Source organism: Neofelis nebulosa, chromosome 3 (assembly GCF_028018385.1).
Source record: "Neofelis nebulosa isolate mNeoNeb1 chromosome 3, mNeoNeb1.pri, whole genome shotgun sequence".
In the NCBI taxonomy this organism is placed as follows: Eukaryota; Metazoa; Chordata; class Mammalia; order Carnivora; family Felidae; genus Neofelis; species Neofelis nebulosa.
The window spans coordinates 150,737,768-150,750,378 of NC_080784.1; the positions used below are offsets into that span (position 1 = coordinate 150,737,768).

General features: G+C 39.2%; 1 protein-coding gene across 3 annotated transcripts in view; it reads left to right on the forward strand.

Annotated features, from left to right (window-relative positions):
- Positions 1–12,611, forward strand: part of LOC131507502 (sulfotransferase 1 family member D1-like) — a 46,072-nt gene that overhangs the window by 11,458 nt on the left and 22,003 nt on the right. Inside the window, exons 1-2 of one of the 3 annotated variants that reach the window (XM_058722361.1) lie at positions 1,754–2,066; positions 11,059–11,216. In XM_058722361.1, the coding sequence (XP_058578344.1) occupies positions 11,069–11,216 (148 nt within the window). In that variant the 5' untranslated portion in view covers positions 1,754–2,066; positions 11,059–11,068. Of the gene's footprint in view, positions 1–1,753; positions 2,067–2,096; positions 2,676–11,058; positions 11,217–12,611 lie in introns of those variants that run through there. The other 2 variants (XM_058722359.1, XM_058722360.1) reach the window with 2 other exon arrangements.

The window sequence follows — 12,611 nt, forward strand, 5'->3', positions numbered from 1 at the left end:
TTGGTGACCTAGTGTCAACCTAACTCATTCTGTGACAAATTTATCCTAACACAGAGTCTTTGAGTTAGGCAGTGAGTGCTCTAACAGCTCCTAAATGCTCAACCTATGCCCACTAAGTTTTGCAGCTTTTTGGCCTCCAAGATCCATGCTACCAATAACTTTTATTTACATAAAACAAGACAAAAAAACATGTGCACCTTAATACACCTGCAGCAACCAAAACATGTCATTCTGGACTGGTCAAGAGAAGGCCCCGTGCATACCACAAGCAAACCCCAACGTGGGCTTAACCAGCAGATGCCCTTCAGGAGACTTTGGACAGGAAATTGGGAAAGGATTCAACCAGCAAACTCCAATAAATAAGGGCCTTGGACTGGAACTGGGGAAGGGATTCCAACATGGACTTGTGGACTAAACCAAGGGCTAAGAACTGGTGTTCTGCTCTGTTAGAGCCTCCTGTCAGAAAGCCAGTTAGATCAGTAGCTTGAATATAAGAACAGAGCTAAAACCAAGACTTACCAGGAACCCTCAGAAAGGACAAGAAAAACAGTGGACTCAAAGGGCTTGTGGGGCATCATACCTATGTTTCTTGTTGCCCCCCAAATGCTATCAGAAGTTCACTCTGGATCCCATGGGGAGCCTGAGTGGCTCAGTCAGTTAAGCATCTGACTCTTGATTTCCGCTCATGTCGTGATCTCATGGTTCGTGGGTGTGAGCCCCACATTGGACTATGTGCTAACAGTGCATAGCCTGCTTTGGATTCTCTCCCTCTCTCTCTGTCTGCCCCCCCCCCCCGTTCATGTTCTGTCTCTTTCTCTCTCTCAAAATAAATAAATACACATGAAAAAATTACAAAACTAAAACTAAACACTAAAAAATAAGAAGTTCACTTTGATCCCAATGCTACCACCAAATCGGTTAGGAAACAAAGTTCAACCGAGTAAATTTTAAGATCTAATTTGTTAAATGATTCATGAATTGGGCAGCATCCCATCTATAGCAAGTAGAGAGGAGCTTTCTCATGTTGTTATGTGTGAGTTTTCTAAAAAGATTTATAGTTAAGATAGGGCCTAGATAACACAGTAGGGAAAACATATTTAGGAGGAAAGAAATGGCCTCAGATTTAAACGTTTTGAATTTGTCAAACAGTCAAGACATTCATAGAAATGTTCAGAATATATAAGTCTTTGTCAGCCTGGTGATGTTGACACTAATACGTGTAAGTCACATATCGAGGGTGTTTACAGAGTAGATAAGAATGCCGACACTAGATTTGAAGTTATCACATTTAAGGTGTGACCACTTATTTATCTGTCCTTTATGTATGAATTCTAGTTATCATTTTTCTCTTACTACTTAAGTCTTCATTCCTTATCACTTTACCATGTTCTATATTTCCTCATGGTACTTATCTCCATATAGTATGTCTATTCTTATTTTATCTAACTCCACATTGGCTCCATAAGAGTAGATATTTCATTGAGAATGTTCCTGTAGTATCCACAATATGTTGGATAGTACAATACAGACTATACTGTGGTAGGGTCCCCTCCCTAAGGAAAGAAAAAAAAAAAAAAACAAACTTCAAGGCAACCTTGCTACTTGACAACGTCCCTCAAGACCTTGTAACATGAGATCACTTAATCAGACTACAAGTTTGTGTGTTTCCATATATGGGAGACAAAGAAGCAAAAAAGATATAAAAAAAAAACTACACCACGTGGCGTTCTGGGCTCAGTTCTTTGGGTATGAACCCAGCTGAGTGGTGCTGGCAGGAATAAAGTTGCTTCCCGGAAAGAAAAGCCTCAGTGTTATGACGCTCTGTGCGAGAATCCTGCTCCATTACTTGGGGGCTCTCATCCAGGATTTGGAGATGGTGCGTTTCCACCTCCTTTGCCACTAGGGATGCAAACCTCAGGGCGCCTGGAGAGGTGGTTCACCAGGCACCAGCGGACTGCTCGATCCGCAGGAGACTAGCCCTCCCAGCGCACGGAGGCCAGGACCCTGTGTGTGACAATGGAACCCTTGAAGCCCAGGAACCAGTTCAGAGAATACCCGTCACACTGGTAGGAACCCGGGTTCATTTTGTCAGACCTGCCCCTAAGAGGCAGAAGGGGAGCCTGATCACCTCCCAGACTTGCCCTAGTAGTTCCACAAGGGAGGAAGAATGAAGCTGCAACTCTAAGGCTTTGGGTGCTGGGCAGGTTGGAGTCACCATGTGACTGTGTATGGGGACTTGTGTCTCCTTCATTTCCTGTGTCAATGACTATGATAATTAGAGCCAACAGTCTCTGGTTAGTCTACCTCAGAACGGAGACTTTAAGAAATATTCCCAAGCAGCTGCCGAAACTCCTTTTGTTTCGGGGAAGTTCCCTGTCTTCTCCGGACTGACATGGACTGCCTAATTCTACTGGTGGGAAACAAAACAAAAGAAACCTGGAGTCTGCTCCTCTGTCTGAGTTGACAAGATTTAAAAGTGGGAATTCTCTTTCTCTGCCTTGTGCTGGCACCTTGTCTCTTCTGCCTTCCCTTCCCTCCCTCCTGCTTCTGCACCACCTGGGGGGAGGCCTACATAACTGGCTCCTCAATGCCTCAGGCACCATCAACTCCTCTTCCCACCCTAGATGTTGAGAAGTGAAGACCACCGAAGACAGATTTCCCCACTAACATTCCAGGTAAAATTTAACCATGGGGAACAAATTGTCTTAAATGGACTCAAGTAAAGCATATTCAGTGTTTAAGCTAATTTAAGTTTGTTGGTTTGAGATAGACAATGTTTAACGACATTAAAAAAAATTATTCTACCTAGATTTGCTGTAGGTCAAATAAGCTCATGTTATCTCTGTTCCAATTTGTTAACAAAAGGATGACTTAAAGTGATGGTTAATTTTGTCTGTCTCAAAGTTTTCATGGGTAATTGTTAAGATAGCTTTCAAAATCTTCGGTAACCTAAAACTTTAAAGCTTTGCTTGCATGATAAATTGAGATTGAGTTTATTGGATATCTAATGAGATAAGAGGTGAAAGCACTAATTACTAGATGTAGGTTTGTGCTTCTGACTTGTTGCAGAAAAAAAAAAAAAACTAAGGATATTTGGAACTATTGAAAAGCATGCTTTCGGGGCGCCTAGGTGGCTCAGTCGGTTAAGCATCCGACTTCAGCTCAGGTCATGATCTCACCGTCTGTGGGTTCGAGCCCAGCGTCGGGCTCTGGGCTGATGGCTGGAGCAGGCCTGGAGCCTGCTTCCGATTCTGTGTCTCCCTCTCTCTCTGCCCCTCCCCCGTTCATGCTCTGTCTCTCTCTGTCTCAAAAATAAAATAAAACGTTAAAAAAAAAATTAAAAAAAAAAAAGAAGGGCATCCACTTTAAAAAAAAAAAAAGAAAAAAAAAGAAAAGCATGCTTTCTACTTAATGGATTCATAAGTTGGCCATCTAAAAAAAAGTTCTGATGTAACATAGAGTTCACAATTGGTCAGTACTTAGTTCACTGGTACCAAGGTTTCTAGAAGTTAAAATTCTGCTACATGTAGTTAAAACTGGTAAAAATAAGACAAGCAACTCTATGTAGACAAGTAAGAGATGTAAAAGAAAGATATAAAAAATGAAAATATATTTTTTTGAAGGGAAAAGAAAGTAATTTTGTCCTACATGAGACTGGCTATTTGGATAAAAATGGCTTGGGACAAAATCTAAATGCAAAGAAAAGTTGTAGAAGGCTCGTGAAGGAAAATCTTTAAAAAGAAATTTTATGTGTGGTCAGGATGGACTAAGGTTAAAATAAATGGATTTTAAAAGTACACAGGGTTAAGATTAAAATTCCTCCTTTGATCCAAGGAATAGGGAAATAATGGCAATACTCTTGGTGCCAGCCTCCAAATCCTCCACATTTGTGTTGTTTCTGTTTAGCAGAGGATGGATGCCTCTGCCATATGAGGGATGGATAATATATAAAGGGCTTTTACTAAGATACATGGGAGCCATTTTACTAAACTTAGCCCATTGTATGCCAAAAATGGATATCCACATGGCTGAAGCATATTTATGTGGGCATTGTTGGAAAAGGCAGGGGAATAGACCTTGACTTTGGCTCTTTAAGCCCCTCCCTCAATGGCAATAATCGGTATGTAAGTTATTGTTGGGCCATAATAGAATTAATGCACCCTATGACAACCAAGAAAATCTTGCTTGGTCACAGTCCATATGCCGAAGGTCCTACAAGCAGGAAATCGGGTGGGGGGGGGGGGGGGGCAGAAACCCTTTACATCAAGACAGATAAAAGGAGATCTAGGTAAACTTTCTGATTGGGTAAGTATATAAAGGCTTTTCAGAATATTACATATGTTTTTGAGTTGACCTGGAAAGATATAATGCTTTTGTTAAATCAGACTCTTAATGAGACAGATGGTTTGGGAAAAAAAAAAAAAAAAAAAGGAAATCTAAGACTTAGCCCTTAAATTATGCTAAATTAGCCACTATTTTACAAACATAAAATGGGAAGACCAATGGCCTTCCTACAGAGGTTGAGGGAGACTCTCATTAAATATATGGAAATCCCCCCGACACCCCTAAGGCTGAGATGATTTTAAAGGACAAATTTGTCACTCAATCAGCCCTAGGTATTCAGAGAAAATGCAAAAATTAGCTGTTGGCCTTGAAGGGACCCTGAAGGAGCTCTTACGAGCTGCCAATTGGGCATATTACAAACAAAACAGAAAAGGAAACTTTAAAAAAAAAAAAGAAAAGAAAAGAAATATGAAGCCTTAGTTGTGGCCTTACATACTATGTCAGACCGAACTTCCCGAGGTCCTGGCACCAAGTGCCGTTTATATGGCCTTTCAGAACACTAAAATGGGAACATCCTCAGAGGGGACAACCAAAATGAAAACCCCATAAGCCATGCCCCTTGTATGGAAACAATCACTGGAGATCTGAGTGCCCTCAGGGACCTCTATCTATGAGGGCTCAGATAACCAATGTCCCTGGAATGAACTAACCAGGTCCTGGAGCTCTTCACGGTGGCTCCCCTAAACCAACTATCAGAAACCCAGAACATTGGGTAACTCTGAATATAGAAGGAAAACTGATGGATTTCCTTCTTGACACCAAAGCTACTTCTTCTGTCCTCCTTTCCACTCCAGGCCAGCTATCCAAAGGCAACATGATAATTAGAGGCATCTTTGAAAAACTTCTAACTAAATTTTTCTCTCAGCCCCTGGGATGTATATGGGGAAACCTAATTTTTTCTCATTCTTTACTGATAATGCCAGAGAGCCTCACTCCCTTGCTAGAAAGGGACATTATAACTAAATCATAGACTATGTGCTACTAACTCCAGGACAGATAACCAATTACGTGAGTTTTTGAAAATTACTGGGTATTGTAGGCTGTAGATCCCAGGGTTCAAAAAAATAGTTTCCTGCTATATCAATTATTAAAGGGGACTCAATCCTACTAGTCTCCCCCACAAAAATAAACTGGGGTCTGACTTCCAGACACTGTCTCTAGCCCTTGGAATGGTTACAAACAGAGCAGGGCAATTACTATTACCAAGCTCACAGAGCTGAAAGATTATTAAAACACAGCATCAGGACTTTCATTTCGGGAGGGACAAAACTTATCAAATGGCCCAAAGAATGTTTACGAAAAGAAAAATTGTCAAGGACAGTTCTGCAAGTACTATCAGGCTGTAAAGTATGTCCTAAAAACAATCCTCTCAACCACAAACTTGCTTTCCCAGAAAATCAAGGAACTGGAGACTATCCAGTAAAGACTAACAATTAGGTTTCACTCATCTGCCAAAGTCAAAAAAAAAAAAAAAAAAAAAAAAAAAAAAAAAAAAAAAATTCCAACATCTGTTTGTGCGGGTTAATGCTTTTACTAACTGGGTAAAGGCCTTCCCCTACAAGACAGAAAAGGCACATAAAGTAATAAAAATTCTGCTTTATAAAATAATACCCAGGTTTAGCGTATCTAAAAATTTACAAATTAATAATGGTAAATGGCTGCCTTGACTCTTTCTCTAGTAAAACTCCTGGCTCTTAAAGAAGTTTTACACATCAAAATAAAGCAGACTGTCTGCTTATATTCAGCAAAACTCTTAATAACACCTGATAAGCATTAGAAGCCTTAAATTTTTTTAATTAAGTTAGGGCCAAACTCTTAGAAATAGAGCCACCATTGATTACTTACTGCCACCACTTCTCCATCACCTGGGTTAAGAGATTGATTCCCTGACATATGTTGTTTACAAAGTCAGGGTCTCTCCTAGATTATTTGACAGGTGTGGGAACTGGGGACATTATCTTAAGATGCTATCTTGTTGGTCAGTATGATCTTTACTGTGTGTTTTTCTCTTTATGTCTGCTAATGTTTATGCCACCTCATGCCTGTCAGCCTTCCTGTAAAACCATGCTGTGGGTCACTCGACCGACCCTTGAGTAGACTCTAACTGCTGAACCCCTACACCATCCCTTATCAGCTTGAAGAAGCCAGAGCAGTCATCATCCTTATTTTCTAACACCAGTTACAGGCCCTATTCCAGGGAAGAAATAAATAGGGAAAGGGTTAACATTAGGCAGGGAGAGATAAGGGACGTTCAGGAGGCAGACTGCAGCTACAAATGGGAGGCTGAAGAACCAGATGGGGTTTTCCCCTTATAAAATCCCTTATGGGCACCCTCTCCCCATTATCCAGTGCTTACGGAGGGATCTAAATGAGGTAGACAATCTAACCCAATCTAAGGCAACAGTTGCGAGCCCTTGGCTGTACCCTAACCACCTTACTCCACTGGGTCAGGGAGCGATTACCTGTGAATCTGACCACAGACGCTCACCCCTTTAAACCGGGAGATGCAATATAGATAAAGAAATAAACTGTCCACCCCCTAAAAGCTCCCTGGAGGGTCCCGTTCACTGTCATTTTGTCCACCCCTACTGCAGTAAGGTAGGCAAAGTGGGTCTCTGCATTCACTACAGCAGAGTGAAGCCAGCATCTCGAAACTGGGAGTGCATTCCTGATCCATCAATGCCATGCAACCTGACCATACAGAAGAAGCAATCTGCAACTCCAGAGGCTCTGGGAGACTGCAGCCCTGCTTTAGTCACTCTGGAAGCTGAGTAATCTACACATGGCAGAAGCTTAAGGAATTGACAGTCCAGTGGAACAAAAGACTGTCCTTATTTTCTATATGTTTCCTTACTGTGATGCACTGTCACACCTAGTTTCTTAATTATGATTCTTGCTCTGTTCTTTGCCATAGGATCAGCAGAGGCCGACCCGGCCTGGCTAAAAATGTGATGAGAGATTTCCGTGAACACTCACCTTCCTTTTGTGGTTAGGATACTTTGTTGGTTGGACCAACATGGGAAAACAATGGCCATAAGAGACTAGAAAAGTAGATCCCCACAAACCTTAGAGTAAAACAAAATACCCCAGTCCTACTGTCGGGGTTTGGCTTCTTAAAAGCTCAATTATTGGGGAAAAAAAACTGTCTTGCCTAGTGGGGAAAAAGTTCATCATCGTCTCTGTTCAATACTTAACATGCCTAAGCCAAAGCTTTTATAAGTCAACTGCCCGAAAAACCCAATGGTGGGAGATCCCAGATCACCTTGAGCCAGATTCCCCAACCTTTGTCTAACTTCTCTCATCTCTGAGAGACCTGGGACAATGTCAACACAGCTATCAAATGGCAGGCCCCAGGTGGACTATACTAGATATGTGGGAGGACAGTGTATATAAACCTCTAAACCAAGATGATGCCCTTTGACCCTAAATAGAGGGGTCTGAGCACCAAAGGGGGGACTGTGGTAGGGTCCCCTCCCTAAGGAAAGGAAAAAAAAATCCTCAAGGCAACCTTGTTACCTGACAACATCCCTCGCGACCTTGTAACATGAGATCACTTAATCAGACTACAAGTTTGTGTGTTACCATATATGGGGGACAAAAAAGTAAAAAATACACAAAAAACTACGCCACCTAGCATTCTGGGCTCAGTTCTTTGGGAATGGAACCCAACTGAGTGGTGCCGGCAGGAATAAAGTTGCTTCCTGGAAAGAAAACCCTGGGTGTCATGACTCTCTGTATGAGAATCCTGCTACAATACTATAGGAAAACAACAACAACCATAACAAAACAAAACAAAACAAAAACCCACAACACTAAAATATCAATGGCTTAACATAATGAAGAATTATTTTTTCCTGTCATGGTCTAAAGAAAGGTGGAAAGGTCACCTCAATCATGGCAGGACTAGGCATCTGAACACACAGACCAGAAAGGCTCCCTGGCCATGGAAGAAAGGACTGGAGGGTCAAGGAAAAGTTTTACGTCACCCACAGCCCAGTAACCAAAACTTAGTCACATCTTCCCAATCTAACTTCAAGGGAGACTAAAAAATACTCTCTGTGCTTGGAAAGAGGTAAAGGTATTGTGAACACATAGCATTTTCTCTGCCCTGGCCCTTGACTATAAATAGTACCAAAGGTACCCAGTACTTCCCAGCAAATACTATTTTTTAAAAAATCAGAATTTGTTATTTAGCAACAGAGGAGGGTAGACAATGACTAACTATGAACTTTTAAAACTTTACACTTCTTATTCTTTCTTTTCACAGGCAGATATCCACAAAAATTTGCAAATAATGGCAGGAAATATAGTAGTACCAATACCATCAAATCATAACCCAGTGCTGTCATAAATTTACTTTTGAGGTATAGCAAACACAAGAATCAACTTAATACTATCTATTGTATTGGAACTTTAGGGTATTTATAAATCCTAAGACTTTTGGTAAAAGCAAAATAATAATAAAAAAAAATAATGTTTACTTACTCTTAACACAGAGCCCACTTTGGATCCTCTGTCCCCCTCCCCAGCTCTCACTCTCTTTCTTTCTCTCAAAAATAAGCATTTAAAATAATAATAATAATAATAATAATAATAATAATAATATTTAAATATATACTCTTCCCCTATGATGCTCAGGAACATCTCAGAACCACTAACACATTACCATCCTTTCAAACTAGGTCAGAACTATTGTTAACTCTGTGCATAATGGTGGGTCAGTGGATTCTCCTATTCTGGTGGAGAACAGACAGAAACGCAGTTATATCCCAGACACAATCACGCAGAAAAAATACTGAAGTCTCTAGTTTCTTACAACATAATTTGGCAAAGTATTTACACACTCCAACCTCATTAACACTCTAGCCTTCTCTCTCCCATTTTAGGCTCTTTGCACGACGTGCTCTTTCCTGGTTGGAAAGTTCTCTTCTCACAATTAACACTTGCTCCTTTCTCAGGGGAAACATTTCTAAGCAGCTTGATTCTGTCAGTTTCCCTCTATTTATGGAATATATCTCTGCTTCATAGCACTTACCATCAATGAAAATTTCAATTTATTGGTATGATTGTTTGATCAGTATCTTTCTTTCCCACTCTCTTCGAAGCACCATGAAGATAGCTAAAAGTTTTTATAGTAGTTAGATTCTCCAGTGCAGTGTGTCCCAGATATTAAACAATAATATCCAATTGATACTTTTGAATTAATTAATTAATTTTGCTCTCTCAACATTGTCCTTTATGTTAGTATGTACAAGGGTAGTGAAAATCAAAATAAAACAAGTAACAAAATAATAACACCTTGTTCTAGAAATCAAACAAAAACCTGGTAGCTAGCCAAGCAAGAACTTGTACACTTTGTCCTTTGTTGCACTTTGACAGAGTGGAGAACATAGCTGGGATTACTCTGGGTAGTATGGACATTTTAACAATATTAACTTTTACAATCCATGAACACAAAATATCTTTCCATTTATTTGTGTCTTCTTAAATTTATTTCATTAATGTCTAATAGTTTTCAGTGTACAGTTCTTTTACTCTTCGGTTAAATTTATTCCTATTTTATTATTTTTGACGCAATTATAAACGGATTGTCTTCTTAATTTGTTTTTGATAGTTTGTTAGCATATAGAAACACAAAAGTGTTTCATATATTGACTTTGTATACTATAACTTTATAATCTTTTAAAATAAAAAGTATTTGCATGAGGCAGGGTAGGGGTGGAGTGAGGAGGATTTGAAAAGGAAAAAAAGATAAGAAATTGCACATGAGAAAAGGAACAGGTTTAATTATATCCTTTGACTCCGGTCCGGAGACTTCTGATTTTAATTCTTGAAGAGAAGTTCAGCAGCTGCCCGAGGGCTCAGGAAGCCTGATAAACCCACGCTTGTTACATAGTCTCTGTTTTTCTAGCACTTTAAACAAAGAAAAATAACCCCTTAGGCTCATGCTAAATTGGGAAAACAACAATATGTTTCAGAGTAGTGCTTAGGATATATTTCAAGCTCTTCCACTTATATATGATAGCTAAAGAGAGATAAAAGTACTTTTATTAGAACCATGCTGAGAATATAAAACTATACATGATGTCACTGGTGTTACAAAGTGCATTGGAGCGATGTATCTCCAGTGCTACACCTACCCCAAGCTTGTTTCTTTCACCCAGTCTTTTGTTGTCATTTCCTTCTTCTTCCCCGCCCTCCCTCTATACATACTTTCATTCTTGTGGTCTGTTAAATATAATTTAGATGGAATCATTTGCCAGTCTCATCTCGTAATTTAAAGGAGGGAAGTACTACCTAAGGCCACTCTTCAGTTTCTAGTTTACAGCCTGGGTGGCTCAGTCAGTTAAGCATCGGACTCTTGATTTCAGTTCAGGTCAGAGTCTTGTGGGTGGTGTGGTTACTCTCCCTTTACTTCAAAGCCCAGTACTTTTACTATCTATCCCACAGATCTCGGCCTCAATTGTCCAATGGACATGTTGATGGTATTTAATGTATAAACAGCACATATGAGATACATAGTGTAAGACCTATGAGTTTTTATAATACTTTCTTTCTTCCACTGATTCACAAGGCACAGTAATGTGATGTAAAGCTGCTGGATCTATAGTAATGAAATACTAATTTATTTAACAAAATATCAATTTATTTTACTTTGATTACCGCTATTAAAACAAATACTTCTTAACATGCTCCTTTTTGTTTAAAATCTAGTTTCTGAAAAATGGACAAGGAGCTGGATGTCTTCAGGAGGGAGTTAGTGGATGTTCAGGGTGTCCCCCTCTTCTGGAGTATTGCTGAGGAGTGGTCCCAGGTGGAGTCATTTGAGGCCAGACCAGATGACCTTCTGATCGCAACCTACCCCAAATCCGGTAAGATCTTTTTATTTGTTTGTACTCACTGATTGGTTATCGATCTGTATGTGTAAGCCCACTGATCTCATCACTAGTGAAGGGAACACAGCAGCAGTTGCTGGGACAGTTTTGTCTGAAATCAGATAAAACTCACTTTCGATTCTAAAAGATCTGCCACTGAGTAGGGGCTAATCTGAGGGAAAATTAATGCCATTGTCTTATTTTCCTTTTTAAATCCAAACAAAAATGATGAAAACTGCATATCTAGAATGATTTAGGTACATTAGATTATTTACATATTTATATTCCTTCTATGCATTTTAATGTTTATATTATTCATTGTAGTATTTTAAACATATTTGGTAAAATATTTTATTATTTTAAACACTTTATTATTATTTTAAATACATTTAGAAATGTTTTGCTATAATGTTAAACAGCTGCTGACCTTCTCTGATCTCAGAAAAAAGAACTTAAGATGACTCAATAAGAATCACTAATTTTTATTTCTCCAGATGTTTTTATGACAGTCTTCCAATTCATCCAGTGATAGATATACAGAGAAATATCAGAGAATGAGTTTTTATTGCCTTTTGTCCACTTAATTTACTTGAGCCTATAATCAATCAAGTGTTCCAATTGCTAAATTCTCTAATGTCAACTTTCCTTTATATTTCTGCTCCATTTCTTTTTTTTTTTTTTTTGTATAACTTTATCTATTTATTTTTTTGTGAGGGAGGAGCAGAGAGAGAATCCCAAGCAGGCTCATTGCTGATGTCAGCACAGAGTCTGACACAGGGCTTGAACCCACAAACTGTGAGATCATGACCTAAGCCCAAATCAAGAGTTGGTTGCTTAACTGACTGAGCCACCCTGGCACCCCTTTCTGCTTCATTTCTGAAAGGAATTGAGAAAGAGAAGGTTTTAATAATTACATTGACTACTAATTCTCTTTTTATTTTATAAATGTTGAAATTACTTCATAGGCCTATGTAAAAAAGCCTGGGAGGAAACACCTGAGTTTTTGTAGATTCTAATGCCAAAATTATAAACACTGCATGAGAACAAAGAGCTCTTATCAGAAAACAAACAAATGTACAATACAGACCTTTGTAGGAATAGAAAACAAGCCTATTTTGGCAAAAGCTAGTTTTTTCTTTCTTCTTACTACTTACATTGCTCTCTAAGCAATTTAGCAGACCCAAATTGTTTGGAACGAAAACTACCTTGCATTTCCTGGTTGAGGCGCAAGTTTAGAAAAGGTAGGGCAATTACTAAAAATATACATGATCTTTTGTTTTTGCTATTTAAAAAAATATATTCACAAGCAGAAAACCATTCGGATGATCTTTGGAAAGCACCATTATACAGTGCTTCATTTGTGAAAGTGCTTTTTGAAGCTGGATTTCTTTT